A 21,383-nucleotide genomic window follows, 5' to 3' on the forward strand; every position below is an offset into this window, starting at 1 on the left:
TCATCCATCTCCACATCCAGAGACACTTGGAGTGTCCCTTCTGACTGACGTGGATGGTCATAGCAGCGCACGGGGCTGCTGCAGGAGGAATGTGCTCTGGGCTGCAGAGGGCCACTCAGTAGCGTTATTCACATTCCTGGGGACTAGGAAGGCCAGCCCCCAAGGCCCGGGTGGGGTTTGAGAGCTCCTCCTGGCTTTAGAGCCATGCTGTGGTCCCAGAGGCACTGCCACTCCAGGCTGCTCTGTTCTCATGACCATTAGCCCCAGGTGTGTAAGTCACCAAGCTGGGAACATTTGGAAGGCATCCATCTTTTTTAAAAAATCCCATCCAGTGTCTGACTCGCAGGGTCAGAAATGTGGCCTGTGGAGAGGAGACCATAGCAAGTTCCTGTAGGGCCTCCCATCCCTCCCAGACAGGAGCCAAGTGTGGGAAGAGGATTCGAGGAGGATTCTCTGCCTCAAAGGCTGCAGAGAGCGTTGGTTTTAGTTCTCTTAATCTGAAACTGAAAAAATGTCAACAACATATGTAATAATTTAAAACCCTGAAGTACCATCAAAATAATAATACATATGGCACAGCAGTTTTTTTTAAAAGAGATTATTTTTCTGCCAAATACTTTAAGAAAACCCACAGTGGTTTTTAATCTTCTTTTGAACATCATTGATTTGACCAACATCATTTACTTTTTCTGGGTATATAAGTAGTATTATAAAGACCTAGACATAGTTTTGAAAATGGATACTATCTTTATCGTTGATTATATAGCTATATGTGTTTATTATAAATGACTCAAACAATTTGAAAATGGAATGAGCATATTTTTGTTGGCTACATAGCTTTATGTCTTTATTGTAAATGATTCAAACAATACAGAAATGGAGAATGTGGAAGTGGTCCTATAATACCATCCTCCAACAATTGCCACTGTTTTAGCTATAAACTTGTTAACTTGCAGAAGCCTAAGGCCCAGCGTTTTAAGTGAGCTTGTGTTCTCATATTGGGTTACATTTGTTCTTTCTGCAAAAACACATAGCATAAACAGCAGCAAACCCATTATAATAAAAACCAGACAACTGAAAAATGAAAATGCATATAAAGCTTCAATAGATACCAATAAGACCCTGAACATTTAAATTTCATAGATCTGTTCATTATGTTGTCTTTCTGGCATTTTATGGTTATTGTAGGTAAGAGGTAAGACCCTTTGGTGAATCTGCCAACCTACAGTATCTGTTCTTATTGCTTGTCTAGGGGGTTATAAAGAACATCATAATGTTCTGTTTTCTGTCTTATAAAAATATGTATTTGGTAGCTTTAGGGGTCTTTCTGAATCTTTTCTCTGGGTGTCTACCTGGATGTGATTATATAGTCATGAAATTGTCACGTGTGGCTGTTTGAAGCAAATTTATTAGGTTAACTATACCTCATGTTTCTTTACTGATGATCATTTATTCACCAAACATTATTGAGGGATTTTTGTGTGCCCAGCACAGTGCTAGGATCAAAGGTACAAAGGGACAAGTCCTGCAGGGAAGGGAGACACATGCATGGGCAGCTCTAAGGCGATGTGAGAACAATGTGCACGGGGTTATTGCCAGAGGAGAGAGGGACTCCTTTTTGCCAGAAGGTGCCTGGGAAAGATTCTTAGCAGAATTGACGGGTCGTGACATGAGTCATGAAAGTTCAATAAGAGTGTGTAGGTGGAGAAGGGACTGGAGATGAAGAAAGTCAAGACAGAGGTGCACTGAGAGGGAAGGGAATTAACATTTGTTAAGTGCCTCCTGGGTGCAGGCACTGCATGTCAGCTAATCAGTCCTGTAAGGTCTCTTTCCTCTCTATCCTCTCATTGACCAGGGGAAACTCAGTCTCAGAAAGGTTGCATGACCTGCCCAAGGTCTCAGAGTTACCACTTGGAGGAGTCAGGATTCACACCCAGGTTTGGTGACTCTGGAGACCATACTCTGTCAGTAGCATGAGGCTGAGGAAACAGCTTGTCTGTCTTCTTGCGGGAGTGATGGGTTGATTGGCTGGAGTGTGGTGTACTTTGTAGGAAAGAGGCAGAAGTGAGGTTAAAAATGGAGAATGGGGCCAGTTGGTGTGGGTGTTTGAGAATACCAGCGAGGGTTTGTAAGCGGATACGAAAGCTCAGATTTATCTTTTAGGAAGAGAACGCTGGCCACCTTGTTTGGGCTGGAGGGAGCTGGGTAAGACTGCGGACAGGGTTGTAGATTTACCCTCACTGCACTTAGATGTTCAAAAACATTTTTTTCCCTAAAGTTGACCAGACTTTCTCCTTAAGACCCCTTCCCCACTTAGTAAGTGGAGAAAAAAGAACCGGCATTTAGCTGAGAGTAGTAAATTCAGTCTGCTCCAATCATGTAAAAAGTAATGCATTCTCTCTTCTGTGCCTCACGAAGATGGTGTCTCAGTAAGTGGGGGGGTCCCATGCCCTTGAGGTTGTATGTGTGTCTTTATCAGAGGTTGGGGGGGCGGTCCTTGCTGGTGCTGACTGGGGTCTGGTGTTGTCCTGGCTCTGCCTTGGTCATCTGTTGCTAAAGTGTATGGCTGCTGTAACTTGTGGTCCATGCTCTCTCAGGTCAGTCAGGGTCCAGGTGTCCATTTTGCTTACACGGCCACACCTTGGCTCTTGCTGGGGCTGCATAGCCGCCCCCTCATGAGGTCTGATAGCCCCCTTCCCTCTACAGTCCTCCATGGTACCCTCAGGGACATCACACCACTTGAATACTGGGGGGGGCTCTGGATAGCTAAACTCAAAACTTAGGCCCTGTCTTTACCTAACCGCTGTGACACAATTTTACTGATTTACATGATACGGTCATTACCCATGGGGTCACCACCCCACGTTGTCATGAGGGTGGGTGTGGGGCAAGAGAACATTGCGTGAGATGACATCCTCTGTTGCTCCAAAAGGAAAGTGGTACAGAAGTTCCTCGGCTTTTGGCTTTGTCATCAACCCTTCTAGGTCCTCAACCTTCTCTGGGATTTTAGGCTCAAGTGGGGAGAAGCTGTACCATACGTGTCTCTGCTGCCGTCTGCCTTCTTACCCACATCCACCGCTGCTTCTCTTCCACATTTCTTCTTGTGTTCACAACTCACTGGGACTTGCCCTAGGTCATCCAGTCCTCCTTCCAGAGAGGCCATTAACCTCCCACTTTGGGCTGTAATAGCAGCTGAGATGTAACGAAGCAGAGAGACCAGCTATAAGATAGAGCAGTCTCAGTTGGAAAGTATTTCAAAGTTGTCATATCTGTCATTTTCATCTGTGATAAAGCTGTTACAGTAATCTAGGTGAGGGATAATAAAAGCCAGAAGAGAGTCTTAGGAGGGAGCATTGGTGAAACCCAATGTGGGGCTGATAAGAGGGAGAAGTTGAGGGTGGCTTTGGGGTTCCTAGTTGGGACAACTGTTGGATAAAGACGTACTTAACAGAGAAAACACAAGCGGAGAAGGAATAGTTGTGAGGCAGCGGGTACAAGGAGGATCATTAGGGGGTGGGAGGGAGGGAGGGAAGGTAACGAGTGAGTTCAGTTTTCGACTTGATTGAAATGCTGGCTAATGGCAGAAATATGGGGCTGGCAGTGGGAGAGCATCTGCCTGGAGAAGTATATTTGGGAATAGGTGAACCTATCCAAGGAGAAAAAGAAGGGAAGCTCACTGCCATTGTAGATGTTGAATTTAAAGACATAAACAAGGTCATCACTGTTTTAATTCTTCCTTGCACTTCACGATGACCCAGTACTTTGGAACTTCCCCTCCTAGTTTCCTGCAGTGGGGCAGGTCAGAGGTCACAGAGTACCATCAAGGGTGTCTGCTAATGCTTTTGATCCCCAAGGGGACCTCTAAAGCCCCAGGTCCGACACATAGATCCATGGTATCCTGAGTTCATATCAGAATGAGGCCAGAATACACAAAGAAAACTTTTTGATGAATGGCTTAAGTTGAATAATTTGCAGGTACATGTAGAGGCAGTGTTTGAGTACTTGTGGTTAAGCTGAATTTGAACTCCTGAAAACGTAACCTGTACTTCTCAAAACTTTTTCCATCATTGTCATGCCTGAGACATAGTCTAACCTTTGGATGTACTCTGCTGATATAATTACCTTGCTATCTTTTAAAGGTGGCTTTTAATTGGGTTCCCGAGCAGCAGCTGCTGTTGAGGTGCTGGTTGCAGCCTTTCGATATCAGGTTCATTAAATGTTTCCTCTTCCTGGACAGGGCATCTGGCCTTGGCTGGTAGCCAGCTGTTGCTGAAATGCCATCACTTATAGGATGGCCCTTTAAGCCACTGATTTGTTATTTTGTTGAATTTCAACTCCTTTCCTCTCAAATTTAAATGGAGCTTTATTGAATACAGTGCTAAACTCAATTCTTCCCATTCTCAGTGGCCTTTTCATCAGATTATTTCCCACTAGTTCATAGCATTTAGTTCTCTGGCTGGGCAAGAGGTTTAAGAATTAAAGACAGCTTGTCATTTACGGGGCTAAGGACTGTCCTTGGGAAAGTGCGGTGGATTATCTCACAGACATGTCCTCAGTTGGCTGATGATTTATGCACAAGTAACACGAGGTGTCTTAGCCAGTTTTTTTCCTTTTTTGTAAAAATGTGCCAAAAATTCTAGGATCTTTAAGAATTTATCTCTAGGATGATTGTCCTGAAGGTTTTTTTAATTGGAGTTACAGTTGATTTACAATATTATGTTAGTTTTGGTGTATATCATAGTGATTCAATGTTTTTTTATAGACTAAAAGCTTTTGTCCTGAAGGTTTTTAATTCATTTGAAGAAAATGAGTATGTAACAGTCACATTGAATAAAGAGAAATTTGGGGATGGGGTGGGAAGGTGGGACAACAGAAAAAACTCAGGTTTTGTCTTTGGTTTTCTGTCTCAGAGCAGCTGTGTGGGGCTGGTCCTTTTTGTGCCCCAGGATGAAGTCTTGAGCAGGCCCAGTGTATTTGCTGATAGTTCTCCTATAATCAAAAGTTCTCCAGTCATATTTCCTTCCCAGACAGTCTCAGTTTGGTAATTAATATGTCTAGCCTCAAATAGACTGGTTTAAAGTGACAGCTTCTCCTGTCCCTAGCTTAGATTCTAGATTCACTTTGTCAAATTCCACTCAAAGAAAACCTATTGGTAATTTTATTAGAATACATTGAAATTATAGATTAATTTACTCTTTAGAGGTGATAAACTTATTTTCTTAGGTTCGTCATTTATATTTCTTTGCTATTGCAAATGCTGTGTTTTCAAAATTGTTTCCTATTTGTTGATATTGTATCAAAGTGCAATAAATTTTCGTGTATTGATTTTATATTCAACAATTTTGAGGGATGTTCTTATTTAATAGTTTTTCAGTGAATTTTTAATGTAGACACATCATCTGTGCAAATTGATTTTCCCCCCTTGTTTTCCATTTCTTTTTTCCTTTATTTTTCTATGTTGCCCTCCAGACAGAATTGCTAAATACAAGTGGTGATAATTGCCATTTTTTCTTATTTTTGATTTTAGAAGGGTTGCTTGTAATAGTTCACCATTAGCTAAAATGTTTGTAGTAAGTTTTTGGTTGATATCCTTTATCAGTTTCAGAAATTTCACTTTGGAGTTTGCAAAGAATTCTAATCGTGTGTTTGTGTAGAATTTTATCAAATACCTTTTCTGTATCTGAGCTATTGTGAGTTGAATCTTATTGAGGGGTGTTAAGGTGCAGCCTGTGGTATCTTCTAGGTAGAAAGTCATTGCCAAGTGGACTGGGAGTGCCATGACATTTTGAAATATGATTTACGTAATGCTGATGCATGTTGTAAACATATAGCCTTTGTAGGGAAATATCATGTCGTTACGCTGTTATGCCTGAAAAATAAAACATAACTTTGTTTTTCTTTCCAGTATTACTTTACTGTTCTTTTTGGCCACGAAGGTCAGAAACCACTAGAGCTGCGCTGTGAGGAGGAGCAGGACGGTAAAGAGTGGATGGAGGCCATTCACCAAGCCAGGTATGGGCGCAAATCCTCTATGTGACACTGGATTGTCTGAGTCTTGCATGGGGGTTTCACCATCAGCGGTAGTTTTGGATGAACTTGCAATTCCAAGATGGGTTTCCCCTTGGTTCCTCCTCCTTAGTCGTGTGTGAGATGATTCTTTGCACTTCCTGTGGATATGTTCTGGCAAAAGATTAAAGGTAAAAGATAAAACAATAATAATGATAATTACTGAACATAGGACTTGTGCCTCTGTGCCAGGCACTGTTCTAAGTTTTTCTGAATTAAGGAATTTGTTAAATGTTTTGGTTCACTTACACTCTCAACAGTCTGTGAGAGACGTATCAGAATTACCCTCTCTTTCACAGATAAGGAAACTGAGGCCTGGGAGCTTAGCTTGCTTGCCTGAGACCACACAGCTAGTGAGTGGCAGAGCTGGGGTACAGACCCAGCCGAGCCTGCATTTGTAAACCTTGGCCTGTGCAGCCTGGTTATCGAGAAAGGGGACGCCAAGCGCTATCTAGGCAAAGAGAAGGATGTGCTTTGGCTTCCTCCTGAGAAATACCAGGAAGGTGGAAATAAGCACTCTCGGCCTCAAACGGGAATGAAGAATCCAAAAGAGATGCAGGCAGACCCCTCTTGTTTATTTTTCATATTCAGTTCCGAAGTCCTGTCCATTTTTGCTTTGAATGGCTCCCAAACTTGCTGCTTTTTGCCTGTCCCTGCCCTAACCCAGGCTCTCCTCACTCCATGCCTCCCTGCTCAAATCCTCAGTGTTTCAGTGGCAAAACTCAGGCTTTTTCTTTGCCAGATATGCCTCCCCCACCTTCTCCTATAAGTCTATTCACGTCTGTCTCTAACACCCACTCCCGGACACTTTCCCCGCAAGCCAGTGCTCACTGGCCCCCCGCTCCAAGTGGCCGCAGCGCTTGCTTTACTACATGTGGAATATTTAACAACTTAGTACAACGTAGGTTATGTTTTACATATTTCACGTGTGTGATTTCTGTTTCTTGGGCCGGATTGTATGCACCATGAGAGGAGGAGGATGAGGACACATTCATTTCTGAATGGGGCACAGTGCTAATTATGTAGTCATTAGGAAATGTTCTCAGATTGATTATAAAGCGTGTAAGGTGTTTGTCCTGAGTTCAGGCTGTTCTTTGAGCCCTGGAGACTTTTTTCCTCTCCCCTCCTATCCTCTCCCCTCTTCTTTCTTCAGCTACTGTATATTGACCACCTTGCTCTGTGGCAATCAGCACGCTAAATGCTTTACATACTTATCTTTCTATTTTTATTCCTCACAACTACCCAGTAGGGTATTATTAATTCCATTTTACAGACGAGAAAACGAAGATTCATGATGATTAAGCAGAGTGGCCAAGTCTAACACGAAGTTGTTAAATGGCAGGACTGGTGTCAAACTGAGGTCTCTCTGACTCCAGAACCTTTAACCAATGTTCTATATTGTAACGTTCTTCATTATTATCTCTTTTTCTCTTCCATCTTTCCCTCTTCTATTTCTTTTTCTCTTCCTCTAATTCAGAGATGAAAATGGATTAATGTCAGGTCAGGGTTGAGAGTAGGTGTTATTTGCAAAATATTTCAGTTCCTTTTCTTTCCTCCCCTGCAGAATATTTCTCTGAGATGCACAGGGTTGGCGACCAAATGCTGCTCTCCAAGGGGGGCCCCGGTGCAGCTTGCCAACATCATGATCCAGGCACACCGTTCGGCTGTCTTCACTCTCAGTGTCTCTGTCTGAGAGTTTTGCTCAGACTTAGGACTAGTGCAGACTGACTCACTGTAGAAAGAAAAGTCAGGTCTTCAAAGGTGAAAGAAATATCAAGTTGGCCACGTAGAGCGCTTGGGTCATTTCCAGACACAATCGTTGTGACCACTTCTATTCCTTTTTACCTGGGAGTTAAAATGAAGTAAATAATTTAAAACACGTGTATTTGCCCATTTTTTTTCTTTGAAGAAGAGCCAAGTACCATTAGTAGCCTAAATGCCTTTGTAGTTGCCAAGCAAATATTGTGGTGAACCAAATAGAGTATGAATTGCTTTAAAATGGTAAAATTTCAAGTAAGGGGTTTTTTTGGTATACCAAGAAAACGTTTTCATATATGTGGAAGTAGGTCAGTAGCTGTTTGGTGTTGACTGACATATGATCAATCCAGGGCTCACATGATCTTGTCAGGAAACAAAGGTTTTAGAAACCACTTTAGTGGTTTAGGTAATTGAATGGTAAAAATTCTCTTCTCTTTTAGATTTGAAGATTTGGTTAATAATTGATCTTTTTTCTTGATGTCCTGACTTTTGGTCCATTAGATTTGCTTTTCCTTTGACTTGAGGTCCAGGACTGGGTTCTTTGATGACTTCCTTTTAATTTGACTGCTTTATACCTGAGTTCTTATATTTGACTTATTACATTGAGATGCTTCTTCAATTTTTGTTTTCTAAATCGCAGAAGATAATAACTTTTTCATTTATGTTTCATTGAGTCAAGTTTTTGGTATAAACTTCGGTCTGTGAAATTCATCCTGACTTTGTTCATATATTAGCAGAGCCAGAAAGTTAATGAAGCTCATTCAGAGAAAGGATTTGTCAACCGTTTTTGCTTGGCATTGTGCTAATTAAACAACTGGTTGGTTGACTAAACATTTTACCTTTAGAGGACAGTCTGATGGCATTACTTTGGTATTACTGCCTTTTGAATAGAAAATGCTCAATAATTATGGGTTTACTGATCCCTCTTTATAAGTCTGAGCTTTTGATGAACTGATGACTGTTTTAGCCTGAGACTAGTTCTTTTCTGAGCTGCAGATCCTACGTAGAAACAGGGACTGCTCAGAATCCTTCTCTTGGTCACTGCTCTTTTCCTGAGGTGTCTCTCAGTACTGGACTGGATGCTCTATCTTTGGTGCCATGAAAATCACATTCTTGAGGCTGGCTTTTGTACCCCAGAGCCAAATTAACTTGCCCCCCTTTGCCTTCAGAGGACCTTTAAGTCAGTTCCTGGCATGTCAGATTGCATGTTTTCTTCCTTAGACCTGGCCCAGGAAAACATCTTTTTGGAAATTAACATTCTCATTTTGAAGATTTGACCTGGTCTATGAAGCTTTTTCTCCGGTTTTGCTCAAAGTTGGTTGATATTATATTTCTGGAAACTGGCACATTTAAAATATCATTTCATCATGTATTACTGGCACCGACTGGTTCATGGGAAGCTGCTAGCAAGGCTCAGTCTTGTTTCTGTCGGGATCAGGTGAGGCCAGAGTATTTTAATAGTAATGAAGTCTGCTCTTGTTCTATAAGTGGTTTGCTGGTTGGGTATGGAACTTTAGACATTTCCAGTAACCTGATATTTCTTTGTTCTCTTGGCCATATCTGTCCACCATGGTTGATTTAGTTGTAGACATTAGGACAATCAAAAACACTGACCCAGTTGATTGTGGGTCTTTAGGGCTCATTGGCTGACAAGCCAGTGTCCACAGCTCTTTTACCCACGTTTTGTCTTCTGGAGCCCTAATCAAACGAAGCCTCAGAAGTTAGAAGGTAGACATGGCCTGGAAGAGGATCCAGTTGTACCAAGTTGTACTAAGAGGTTCCAAGGGTCTTCCCATTCTGGCCTAAGCATAAGACCTGAAGGACCTGGTCTGTGACAGTTGGGAAGAGAGGTGGGTGGAAAGTATTCCAGAGTTGTAGGGGGTAGACTTCAAAGGACCTTGTGACCACCTGGATGTGGGCCGTCTTAGACCAGGGTGGTGTCTAACATGTCTCTCAGGTCCCTAGCTTGGATGGTGTCACTCCCTGGGTGGACATATGATGAATGAGAGCAGGTCTGTGGGGCAGGACGACAAGCACTGGCCCAGGAAGGGCTTCTGCAGGGAATTGGAGGGTATGACTGCCTGGAAGGGGTAGTGGGGAACCGTGCAATACTGATGGGTCTCCTTGCCCCTTGGTATGTCAGATATGGGAGAATGAGTAACAGGGGCTGCTAGAGAAGTCAGGTGTGTCCTGAGGGGAGAGCTGGCTCGGGGTTTCTACCAAGCCAAGGGAGGGCTGAGGTCAGGGGAGGGCTTGTGAAACATTGGAGTCATGGGGAATGTGGTGCCTAGTGTTGCACACATGGGGTGTATGTGGCTTTGCTCACCTGCAGAGCTATGACTCATGCTCTCAGTGTTTGAGATGGTCCTACTATCTTTTGCCTGCTTTCCAACGTCTCCAACTGAAACTCAGCGCCCTCCCTCAGTGCTCTCTCCTCCCTTTGGTGTGTGCCTATGGTGGGTGGCTCTTAGGGTTTCCTTCATGGGGAGCGTATTTGCAAGAGAAAAAGGATTCGGGCATATGCCTCCATTCCATAAAGCTCATGTTGCATTTAGTTTGGCTAGGGCTTGATGTAGCCCTTTCCTTCACCCTGTCAGTTCTGAACTTGATGAGCAGAGAGACTTAATCCTCCAGTTAAGATTTTTAATTAAGCCTTGTCCTCTTGTCCACTAAAGAAAGCTCTAATCCAGCCTCTTGGGTCTGTTTTTATCTATAGTCCTTTTGATTACACGTGCCTCAGGTGGCCTGTTGTCCATATTCCCCCTTCTTTCTCTCTCAATCTCTTCACCCCTCCCTCCAACACACACACACACACACACACACACACACAGACACACACACACCATGGTAATTGTCCCAAACACCTCATGCTTGTAACCTCATTCTTTTTACTTGGATAGAGGCTTAATTTAGAGCAAAGTGTATAATACAAAATCTGTCCAACACTGAAGGATACACCGTGTGTATCCTATCATCCCCATAAAATCAGCGCTTTGTAGAATGTGCATGGAAAAATCCCTCACAAATCAGAAGAGTGATTACATAGAAAAGCTGAAAACGCTTTATGTTTCATAGCAAAACCACAGGACTAGAAAATCAAAAATGGGTGGTGATGTTATAGCTCAGAGCAATCCCAAGGCCATATTTTGTATTCTTCTGGTAACAGTAAAACTATCACTATTAAAAAAGCTGAAAATGTGGACTTTGTTTTTTTGAGATATTGGATTTCTTTACTATGAACTTCTGTCAGATCTTTGCCTCCAGATTTGCCTGATGAAAGAGACTTTGACATTTTTTCCCTTAGAGTTTGAACAGTATAACACAAAAGAAAAGGAGTAGTGTTTGTGGGTGAAAGATTTACTTGATTGGGTGGTAGAACTTGTTTTCTATAGAGAAAAGTTGGGCTTGGATTGTCTTATTTGCAGCCCTTTGTTAATACTTCTCCCTGTCAGTTATCTTTCCTGTTCCTTACGGTATTTTTGCTTCAGATGCTCATCTTGTCTCCTTCCTTAACCATCAGCTTACACTGCAGTGCGAGCTTGTGTCTCCACTCACAAAGCAGGCATTCTGTCCCCATGTGCACCTGGGCTCACCCACTGCAGGGGTCCGCCCCAGGGGAACATCTCTGGTTCAATGGAGAGCTCCTCCGTTAGCCTCTTTCCTCTGATTTTCTTGCTCTATTAATTATTCCATTTCTCCCGTATAGTTCCAGTCTATTTACCTGAGCCTCCTGTCTCCCCCTATCCCGCTCACTTTGACATTTTCCTTGTGTTCTTTGATTTTCCTTAAATCTCTCCCACCTTAAAACAAACCAAAAAACCCCTCCCTTGGCCCTGAATCCTCCTCTAGCTGCTGACCTCTCTCGAAAGCACAGCCCGGCTTCTTGGAGAAACAGTTTTGTTGTTCTTCCTCTGTATGCAGCGCCGGCTCTTTTCAGCCCTTGGCAATGGGTTTCTATCCCTACCCCACTGAAGCTGTGTCACCTGGGTCAACAATGACTTTCCAAAGCTTTTCTTTCCTTATATAACTTTGTAGAAAGAGAAGAGATTCGTGGGGGTGAATTAGTGTTAGAACCTCTAACACTGATGTGAAACATGAAAAATATTGATTAGCCAGTGGAGTGGACGGACCTATTGATGTAAGAGAATTTGAGAGCCAGAAAAATGGAGGGTAGCGATGCTAAAGCAGCCGTGAATGATGCCTGGAGGCCTGGTCTTGCTTAGATAAGGGCGCTGCTGTTCATGCTCAAACATTGCTTAAGTAGGAACTGCACTGCTGTCATCCTGGACTGGATTTCCCCAACTCCCAAAGACACCATGATGCCCCTGATATGAGGAATGCCGATTCCAAAGTTTTCTCAATAACATTGAGCATAATCCGGGAGCTGGTGGGAGTGTTTCTTCAGTTACCCGTTGTATGACTTTTCAGCCTGGGTTTTAACTATGGTTCTCTCTCTCTGATATTCTGGATATATATGCTAATTATAATTATCTAACATATTAGACACGTATCTCTCATTAGCAAATATGTCTTCAGTCAAAATAACTAGGATAAGGTTCTGGCCCAAGTAACAATTCCTTGCTAAGCTGATACAGTTTTTTCCCTTCTATAAAAATAATTAAGGGCTATGATTTTATACTGTCCCTCTTCTCTGGACTTTTCAGGATTCTACTGGAATATTTCCTTCTCTCCTGTGTGTAGTAGTGGTGGTTTGGTTTTGGTTATAAATATTATACAAGAATATTTTGCTCCCATATATGTGCCATCTGTTGATACTCAACAGATTAGTTTGGCTTCCATCATGTTGAGTTATATGGCTTAATTTTATTATTCCCCTTTGCAGTGAGAAACCATTTTTTCTTGAGGGAAGTTAAACTGAATAACAAAAATGAATAAAGAAAGAAAAAATAAATAAATAAAACAAAACAGAAGTAATGAATAGATTAGGCAAAAACAAACTTGATAAATGTTTACCTTATGTCTTTTAAATTAAAAAAAAAAAACCTCTTAAACTTGAGCATTGTCTAGTAACTAGAAAATTTAATCAGACAAAACATATGTTGGAAATATAGTAGAATAGAAATAGCAATGCTTTGAAAATTCTTACACTGAAGGGAAGCCATGCGTGCGTTTTCAGTTGATTTGACACAGTCTGGAGTAGACTTTTATTTACTAGTGGGATACATAAAGAAAGCTTTAACAACCCAATCAAAAAATGGGCAGAAGACCTAAATAGACATTCCTCCAAAGAAAACATACAGATGGCCAAGAGGCATGTGAAAAGATGTTCAACATCGCTAAATATTAGAGAAATGCAAATCAAAGCTACAATGAGATATCACCGCACACCAGTTAAAATGGCTATCATCAAAAAATCCACAAACAGCAAATGCTGGAGAGGGTGTGGAGAGGAGGGAACCCTCCTACACTGTTGGTGGGGATGTAAATTGGTACAGCCACTATGGAGAACAGTATGGAGGTTCCTTAAAAAACTAAAAATAGAACTACTGTATGATCCTTCAATCCCACTCCTGGGCATATATCTGAAGAAAAACATGGTCCAAAAGGATACATGGCACCCCAATGTTCATTGCAGCACTGTTTACAATAGCCAAGACATGGAAGCAGCCTAAATGTCCATCGACAGAGGAATGGATAAAGAAGATGTGGTACATATATACAATGGAATATCACTCAGCCATTAAAAAGAATGAAATAGGGCTTCCCTGGTGGCGCAGTGGTTAAGAATCCGCCTCCCAATGCAGGGGACACAGGTTCAAGCGCTGGTCCGGGAAGATCCCACATGCTGCAGAGCAACCAGCCCATGTGCCACAACTACTGAGCCTGCGCTCTAGAGCCCGCGAGCCACAAGTACTGAGCCCGTGTGCCGCAAGTACTGAAGCCCGTGTGCCTAGAGCCTGTGATCCACAAGAGAAGCCACCGCAATGAGAAGCCCGCGCACCACAACGAAGAGTAGCCCCCGCTCGCCGCAACTAGAGAAAGCCCGCACGCAGCAGTGAAGACCCAACACAACCAAAAATTTAAAAAAAAAATTTAATTTAAAAATCTTTTAACATTTAAAAAAAAAGGAATGAAATAATGCCATTTGCAGCAACATGGTTGGACCTAGAGATTGTCATACCGAGTGAAGTCAGACAAAGAGAAATATCGTATATTGCTTGTATGAGGAATCTAAAAAGAAACGATTCAAATGAACTTATTTACAAAACAGAAACAGACTCACAGACTTAGAGAACTTAATTCCCCAGGGGGGAAGGGTGGAGGGAAGGGATAGTTAGGGAGTTTGGGACTGACATGTACACACTGCTATACTTAAAATGCATAACCAACAAGGACCTACTGTATAACACAGGGAACTCTGCTCAATATTATGTAACAACCTAAATGGGAAAAGAATTTGAAAAAAAAATAGGTACATGTATATGTATAACCAAATCACTTTGCTGTACACCTGAAATTATCAAAACATTGTTAATCAACTACAATATAAAATAAAAAGCTAAAAAAAAGAGAAAGCTTTATGATTTTAAGGTGGGAGGATATCCCAGTAAGAGCAGTAAGCTATGGAGACCAAATGAAATACTTTGAATGACTTGAAAATTGTGAGAAATGAAAGGTATTTTGTGAAGAAGAATAAACCATGCAAAATAAATCACATTAGATGACTTTTTTTTTCATTTGAAAGTGACTTCATTTGAATGACTATTTTGTGGCAGGCCCCATGCTAGATGCTGGACTAATCTCTAACATTTTTTCCTGGATTATTGTGGAACTTCCAACTGGTCTCCCTTTCTTCCCTTGTACTCCACCCCTCACCTCTGTCCTTTCCCACCACAGCAGCCAGTGTGATCCTGTTAAAAAGTCGAATTTGCCACACCTCTGATTAAAACTCAGCATCTCATGCAGGGTAAAAACCTGACACTCTATATTGGTCTACGTGCATTAGAATCCTGTTCCCTCTTCTGCCTCTCACGTACTCCCCCCAGTAAACCGGCCACTTTGCCATTCCCCACACAGGCCAGACCCACTCCCACCACAGGGCTTTTGCACTTGCTCTTGCCTCTACTTGGAAGTCTCTTCCCCCAGCTGGACACAAGGCTCACTCCTCAGATCGTTACTCCAGTGCTGGCTTCTCAGTGAGACCCTGGTTGAAGGTCTCTTGGTTAAAGAGACCCTCTCTTACACCCTGGTTAAAATTGTAACCCCATCTCCCCCACTTTCTTTCCTACTCCTCCATTTTTTCCTTTAAGGTAACCATCACCAGGTAACATACATATTTTTCTTATTTATTTTATTGTCTTTTGCTCCGCAGTACAGTATATACTCTACCAGGGCACAGATTTTTTTTTCCTACTTTGTTTATTCCTGTATCCAGTGCTTTGAACAGTTTCTGGGTACATAACAGTCAATAAATATTGAATGAAAGAATGAATTTGGAGTCACAGAAACTTATAAAGAAGGAAATAAACATCACATAATCCCACCTCACAGAGTAAATAACTGCCATTAGGACTTGTGCGTGTGTGTGTGGGGTTCCACTTAATATTATAGAGATGTTGGAAAAATACAGAAAAGCACAAAAGAAGTGATTAATAATGACCCATAATTGCTCCAACCAGAGAAAACTCCTTTTTGTGTTTGGAGTATCTATCTTTCCCTCTTTCTCTCCCCTACTTCCCAACCCCTTGTAGCTGTGATATACATAATTTTCTCTCTCTGCAAGTGAACATGTATGCATGTGCATGCACAAATCATATTTATTTTAATCTCCTGGGGTTTTTGTTATTGTTGTTGTTCATTTATTAGTAAGTCTTGGGTATGTTACATTATGTTCACTATTCTTTAAAATATGATTTTAAATGGCTTGTATCATTCCATTGTGTAGATGTACTATTGCTTTTTTAATCACTTCCATATTATAGACACATATATTTAGATTGTTTCCATTTTCTTATATTTATTTTAATGAATGAACATCTTGTTTCTTTGTACATTTTTTGCAAGTCTTTATTTTTCTTGGGTTAGATTATTAGAAGTGAAATTACTGTGACCAAGGATATGTATGACCTTTTTAACCTATCCTGATACATATTGTGACATTGTCCTCTGGAATGGCTCACTCCAGTAGAGAGTACCCATTTTACCGTATCTTTACTGGTACCGAGTAGCACTGTTTTCTAAAACTCTTGATACATTTGATAAACAATTTTAACTTCTTTGATTAAGTAGGACCTTTTTCCTGTATTTATTAGTCATTCATATATTATATTCTATAAAGTCCTTTTGTCTATTTCTTGACTCAGTAATTTTAGGCAGTATTATTGGCACCCTGCTATAAAGATGAAGAATTTAACACTCTTTCAATATCTCTTACCTCTCCTCCCTCTGTCCCCTCTGTTTTTGTTACTTAACTACTTTTGGCTCTTACAATGGTTGACTTTTTATCTTAAAATAATATCATTAAACCTCTATTAATTTATCAACTTTGGGCAGTATGTATTGACTCTCTGCTATGAGGTACATAAATTAAGACATTTAATGTGTTTTTATTGTTCTTTTCTCTCTTCTAACCCTGAGGTTTTATTACTTTCACTATTATTTATTCTCTGTTTATAAACTTTTAAACATTTACCTTCTGTTCTCTAAATTTAATTAAGCCTCTGTTGATTCTGAAAATTAAAAAACAGTGAGGGGTATTTACATCATGGTTTTACAAATATTACGTACCAACTATCACGGCTGATGTTTGGTTCCACAGAGAATGAAATATAATCATATGCAATTGTATATTTGCTCCTTGAAGGAGAATCTTGCATGCATTTGCTTCTGATTTCTTTCTAGTGTCCTTTACTTCATCAAAGGTTTGTATTCTTGCATTCCATGTCATCTTTTGTCTTTGTTTTCTGTTTTGTTTGGTTGGGAAACCTCCTCATAATTTTTCTCCTGTAGTAAGCGTGGTCATTACTAAACTCTTTCTATCTTGAACTGGCTCTTGATTGATTGACTGGTTGCCTGGCTGTAGGAATTTAGGTTCGAAATAATTGTCCTTCAATTCTCTATTGTGATCTAGCATCCGAGGTTACTGATGAGAAGTGTATCACCTTGATACTCGCTGCTTTCTTTAGCTAACCTGTGGTTTCTCTTTGGAAGCTTTTATACATTTTCTCTATCCTTAGAGATCTGATATTTTACCAGGGTGTGTCAGGGTGTTAAATTTTTTTCATTTATTCTCTCTGGCATTTGGATTAGCCTTTCTTTTTTTTTTTTTTTTAACATCTTTATTGGAGTATAATTGCTTTATAATGGTGTGTTAGTTTCTGCTTTATAACAAAGTGAATCAGTTATACATATACATATGTCCCCATATCTCTTCCCTCTTGCGTCTCCCTCCCTCCCACCCTCCCTATCCCACCCCTCTAGGTGGTCACAAAGCACCGAGCTGATCTAGGATTAGCCTTTCTATTTAAACTGTACCATAAACAGTTTGAAGAAGTCTTCTTTGATTTCTTGATTATTTCTTCCCCATCACAATCTCTGTTTTTGTTTTTGTTTTTTTCTTTCTGGAACTTCCATAAGATAGTTTTTAGACCTCTTGGATCTGTACTCCATGCTGCTCAGTTTTCTTTCTTATTTCTTATCTCTTTGTATTTTTGTTCAGTGTTCTTTCTCTCTGCAACCACCCAGCTTAGTTTTCAGCCATTGTTTAACACATTCATTGACCTGTAAAATTTTAATAATTGTTTTTGTTTCCAAGAACTCTTCCTGTTATCTGATTACTTCTTTTCCGTGGCAGCCCCTTTTTGCCTTATGGCTCTACTATCCTTCTGTATCTCTCTGAAGATAATAAACCTCTGTTACCTGAATTAGCCTTGTTTCTCTAGTATCTTTTCTCTTTGTTCATTTGAGGCTATATTTATTAACTCTTGCTGCTTGACAATTTACTCCACAATTCCTAAAACACTAAACAATTTATTGTCCCCCACAGTGTCTGTGGGTTGGGAATCCAGGCACGAGTTAGCTGGGTGCCTCTGCCCTAAGGTCGCAAGCCAACAGTCAAGGGGTTGGCCAGGTCTGCAGTCTCATCTGAAGGCTCAGAAGGGGAAGGATCCACTTCCAAGTTCGCTCACGTGATTGTTGGCTAGATTCACTTCCTTACCAGTTGTTGCACTGAAACCTCAGTTTCTCATCACCTGTTAGCCGGGGGCCTCTCTCAGTTTCCATCTATGTGGGCCTCTCCATGCAGCAGCTCACAACATGGCACTGGCTTCCAGCACAAACCGGCAAGACAGCAAGAGAAGGCCAGTAAGATGGAATCCAGAGTCTCCTTGTAAACTCATCTTGAAGTGCTATCCCATCACTTTTGCCATATTCTGTTCCTTAGAAATAAGTCATTTAGGTCCAGCTCACACTCAAGAGGAAGGGGTTCCATAAGAACATGAATACCAGAAGGCAGGGACCACTAGGGGTCATCTTACATGCTGCCTACTACTTTCTCTTTGGGATTGGTTTTCTCAAGTGTCTAGTGATCTTTGTTTATAAATGAAGGATCTTGAGGGTTATTATAGGTAGCTGGCCTGGGTTTACATTGTGACTGTGAATGTAGGGTCTCTGCCACTTGTGTAGGCTTCCTTTTCAGGTATGTGGGCAGACAGCAGGAAGGTTGGCTGGGACTCCCCTTTGTATGATTCTATTCCCTGTAGTGTGCATGGGTGGAACCTGTGACTTGCTATCAGCTACTAGAATATAGCAAACACGACGGGATAGTCACTCCCTTGATTAGGTTACATTCTGTGGCAAAGGAAAAGGGGTTTTGTAGATGTAATTATGGTTCTGAATCAGTTGATTTTTTTAATTAATTAAAAAGGAGATTTTCCTGGGTGGGCCTGACTTAATCAAATGTAAGAGGGATGGAGGCCCTCCCTGAGGTCAGAGATGCTCTCCTGCTGGCCTTGAAGAAGCAAACTGCATGAGTTCTATAGCTGCAAGAAAATGACTTTTTCCAACAGCCTGAATGAACATGGGTGTGGGTTCTTTCCCATTCAAGCTTCCAGAACAGAATGCACCTGGGCTGACACCTTGATTGCAGCCTTATGAGACTCTGAGCAGAGGATTCAGCTAAACTGACCCATGGAAACTGTGAGATAATACATATGTGTTGTTTAAACCACTGAGTTTGTGGTAATTTGTTACACAATAGAAAATTCATAGTGTATTTCACTCCTAGTCCCTTTCAGTGCCTTTCCTTTTTTGGTTCTCTCTTCTGTCTACAGTGGATGTGTGGTGTAAAGCCAAGCTGTGTTCTCTCTGAGTCTAGCCTCCCCATGAGGAGCCTTCTTCAGGAAGATGGCCTCCTTTCTATAGAGAGCAGGTCTTGGGCTGTGACTTGAGGACATGTCATTCCTGCCAGTTGTGCTTTTTATTTCTTTATCTTGGAGAATGGGAAGAGGAGGAACCTAACTTCCAGATGTTCTGAAGTCACTTTTTAATGAAAGACCCTGATGATCGTTCCCTTGCCCACTCCCGTCCTTTGTATTTGTTGATTCTGGCTTGGAGCATCTGTGGCCGTTCTTGGTGGGAACCATGCTTTTGCAAGTGGTCTGCATGTGTGGTTTCCTTGCTCTACTTTTCCCACCGCTCTGATTCTACTTGGTTTTTCTCTTTATGGAATTTCACAAAACTTCTGGTCTGTTGACAGCATATTTTCCTGTTTTATAATGCTGTTATGGTTTCATTCTTTAAACAGAAAACAATTTTCCTAGCATTTCAGTGGGATCTTGGAAGTGAAGGGAGGCAGATATCGGTGATGAGTCTGCATGAATTCAGCTGCACATCCCGGTCTGGACTTTTTCTTTTTATAGGAGAAAATAAAATACTCGTTTGCTACCTAACACTGATCTAACATATTTGTAAGAAATTTGGCATGTTTCTAATAAAATTGATGAGAAAGGGCAGAATTTTCATTATATTAACTAATTTTCTCATGCTCTGTTATTACTTTCTCCTTTTAAAGTACCCCAAAGCATATTTCTGTGAAGACTGTGCTCTTTTTTTCTTCTTTCCCCCTCTTCCCACTTACGCTTACACAGCCTTTCTTTCTACCCTCTTAGGGTAATTTCTTAGAACAAGTGACTTAAAAATATTGCTGACACTATGTATTTTTTTTCTAACACTAATGGCACACGTGATGTAAGTGCTGAGAATGTGAGATAATGGAACTAAAATTGTGATTTTAGAATTGTCTTAAGACTCTTTTAGTTCCAAGTAACACAAAGATATTTCAAACTAGTTTAGGTTAAAAAGAGAAGTTATTAAGTGGAAACTGCAACAGTATCTCACCAAACCCAAGGGGAAAATTATATTCAGATACCATGAGGGTCTGGAACCAGAAACTAGAAGCCAACAGGAACCCAGGAAGTCATTACCTTTCTGTCTCTCTTGTCTCTGTTTTTCTGAACATCTGCTTATTCTTTCCTCTCTCAGCAGACTTACTTTGCTTTGGCATGGGTGTGGCCACATATAGCTAACCAACAGTAGTAACCTCAGCTTCCAAGTTCATATCATCTCAGTTCAAGCAAATAAGTCAGAGGCACAATCCGAGATTCCAAGGAGAAAGAATCCAGTTTGTTTAGCTTGGGCGAATTATCTTTTTTTAGACCAGTGAAGTGTGGTCATGAGGGCAGATTTTGTGTTATAAACATGGCTGCCACAGCCCAAGTTCTCAAAGAAGAGGTAAGTGGGTAGAAGATATCTCAAGTGGGCAGATATCCCAAAACATGTCTGTTGTAATATTCTTCTTTATATCCAGTGTGCTGTTTCTCATTAGAGAGACAGTTTAGCTTGTGGTTAAGAACATGGGCTTAGGGTCAGACAGACCTCGATTTGAATCCCAGCCCTGCCACCTACTAGCTGTGTGACCTCTGTGAGGGTCAGATTCTTTCTCTGTACAATTGGAGTGATAAAGCATATCTCTTGGAGTTGCTGGAAGAATGAGAATATATGTGGTACATCCTACACACTCAATAAATAATTATTATTATTTATTACTATTATCATAGCATTTGGGAAAGATTATGTGAATGGAGGAACATACATTTTGCTACCCTGAATAGTGCAAGAAGATCTGGAAGCAAAAATCTAGGTGCCACAGAGATCAATAAAAAACTCTAAGAGAGAACTTAGCCTTTTTCACACTTGGCCAAAGAAGTATACACAAGTTAGGCTGATGATTTTAGGGCCCAGTAATCTACACTTGTTTTTAGAATGAAATTTTTGCCTCTGTTGGTTTTGGAAAGAGAGAAGTCAATGGTCTCATAATTCTAAAGAGAGCCAGGCTGGGCTGGTGGTCACTGGTACAGTCATCATCGTTCTTTCCAGCCAGTGCCTGTTCTGATGGTCCCTGCATTCATTCTGCTTGGTAGCAGGTCTGTTCTGATTGGCTAGTGCCTTACCCAGTAAAAGAGTTTGAATATGTGCCATCAATTCAAAGACTTCAGTTTTTGTTAAAGGAGATCCGCTATTTTCTTTATAAAACAATAGAT

The 21,383-nt window shown here is 41.1% G+C and overlaps 1 protein-coding gene across 5 annotated transcripts in view; it reads left to right on the forward strand.

The window, feature by feature from the left end:
* The window catches only part of RASGRF2 (Ras protein specific guanine nucleotide releasing factor 2), a 229,668-nt gene that overhangs the window by 54,257 nt on the left and 154,028 nt on the right, over positions 1 to 21,383 (forward strand). For 4 of the 5 annotated variants that reach the window (XM_068535591.1, XM_068535592.1, XM_068535593.1 and 1 more), the window contains exon 2: positions 5,906 to 6,012. In XM_068535591.1, the coding sequence (XP_068391692.1) occupies positions 5,906 to 6,012 (107 nt within the window). Of the gene's footprint in view, positions 1 to 5,905; positions 6,013 to 21,383 lie in introns of those variants that run through there. The other variant, XM_068535595.1, reaches the window with a different exon arrangement.

Source organism: Eschrichtius robustus, chromosome 2, assembly GCF_028021215.1.
Source record: "Eschrichtius robustus isolate mEscRob2 chromosome 2, mEscRob2.pri, whole genome shotgun sequence".
Lineage (NCBI taxonomy): Eukaryota > Metazoa > Chordata > Mammalia > Artiodactyla > Eschrichtiidae > Eschrichtius > Eschrichtius robustus.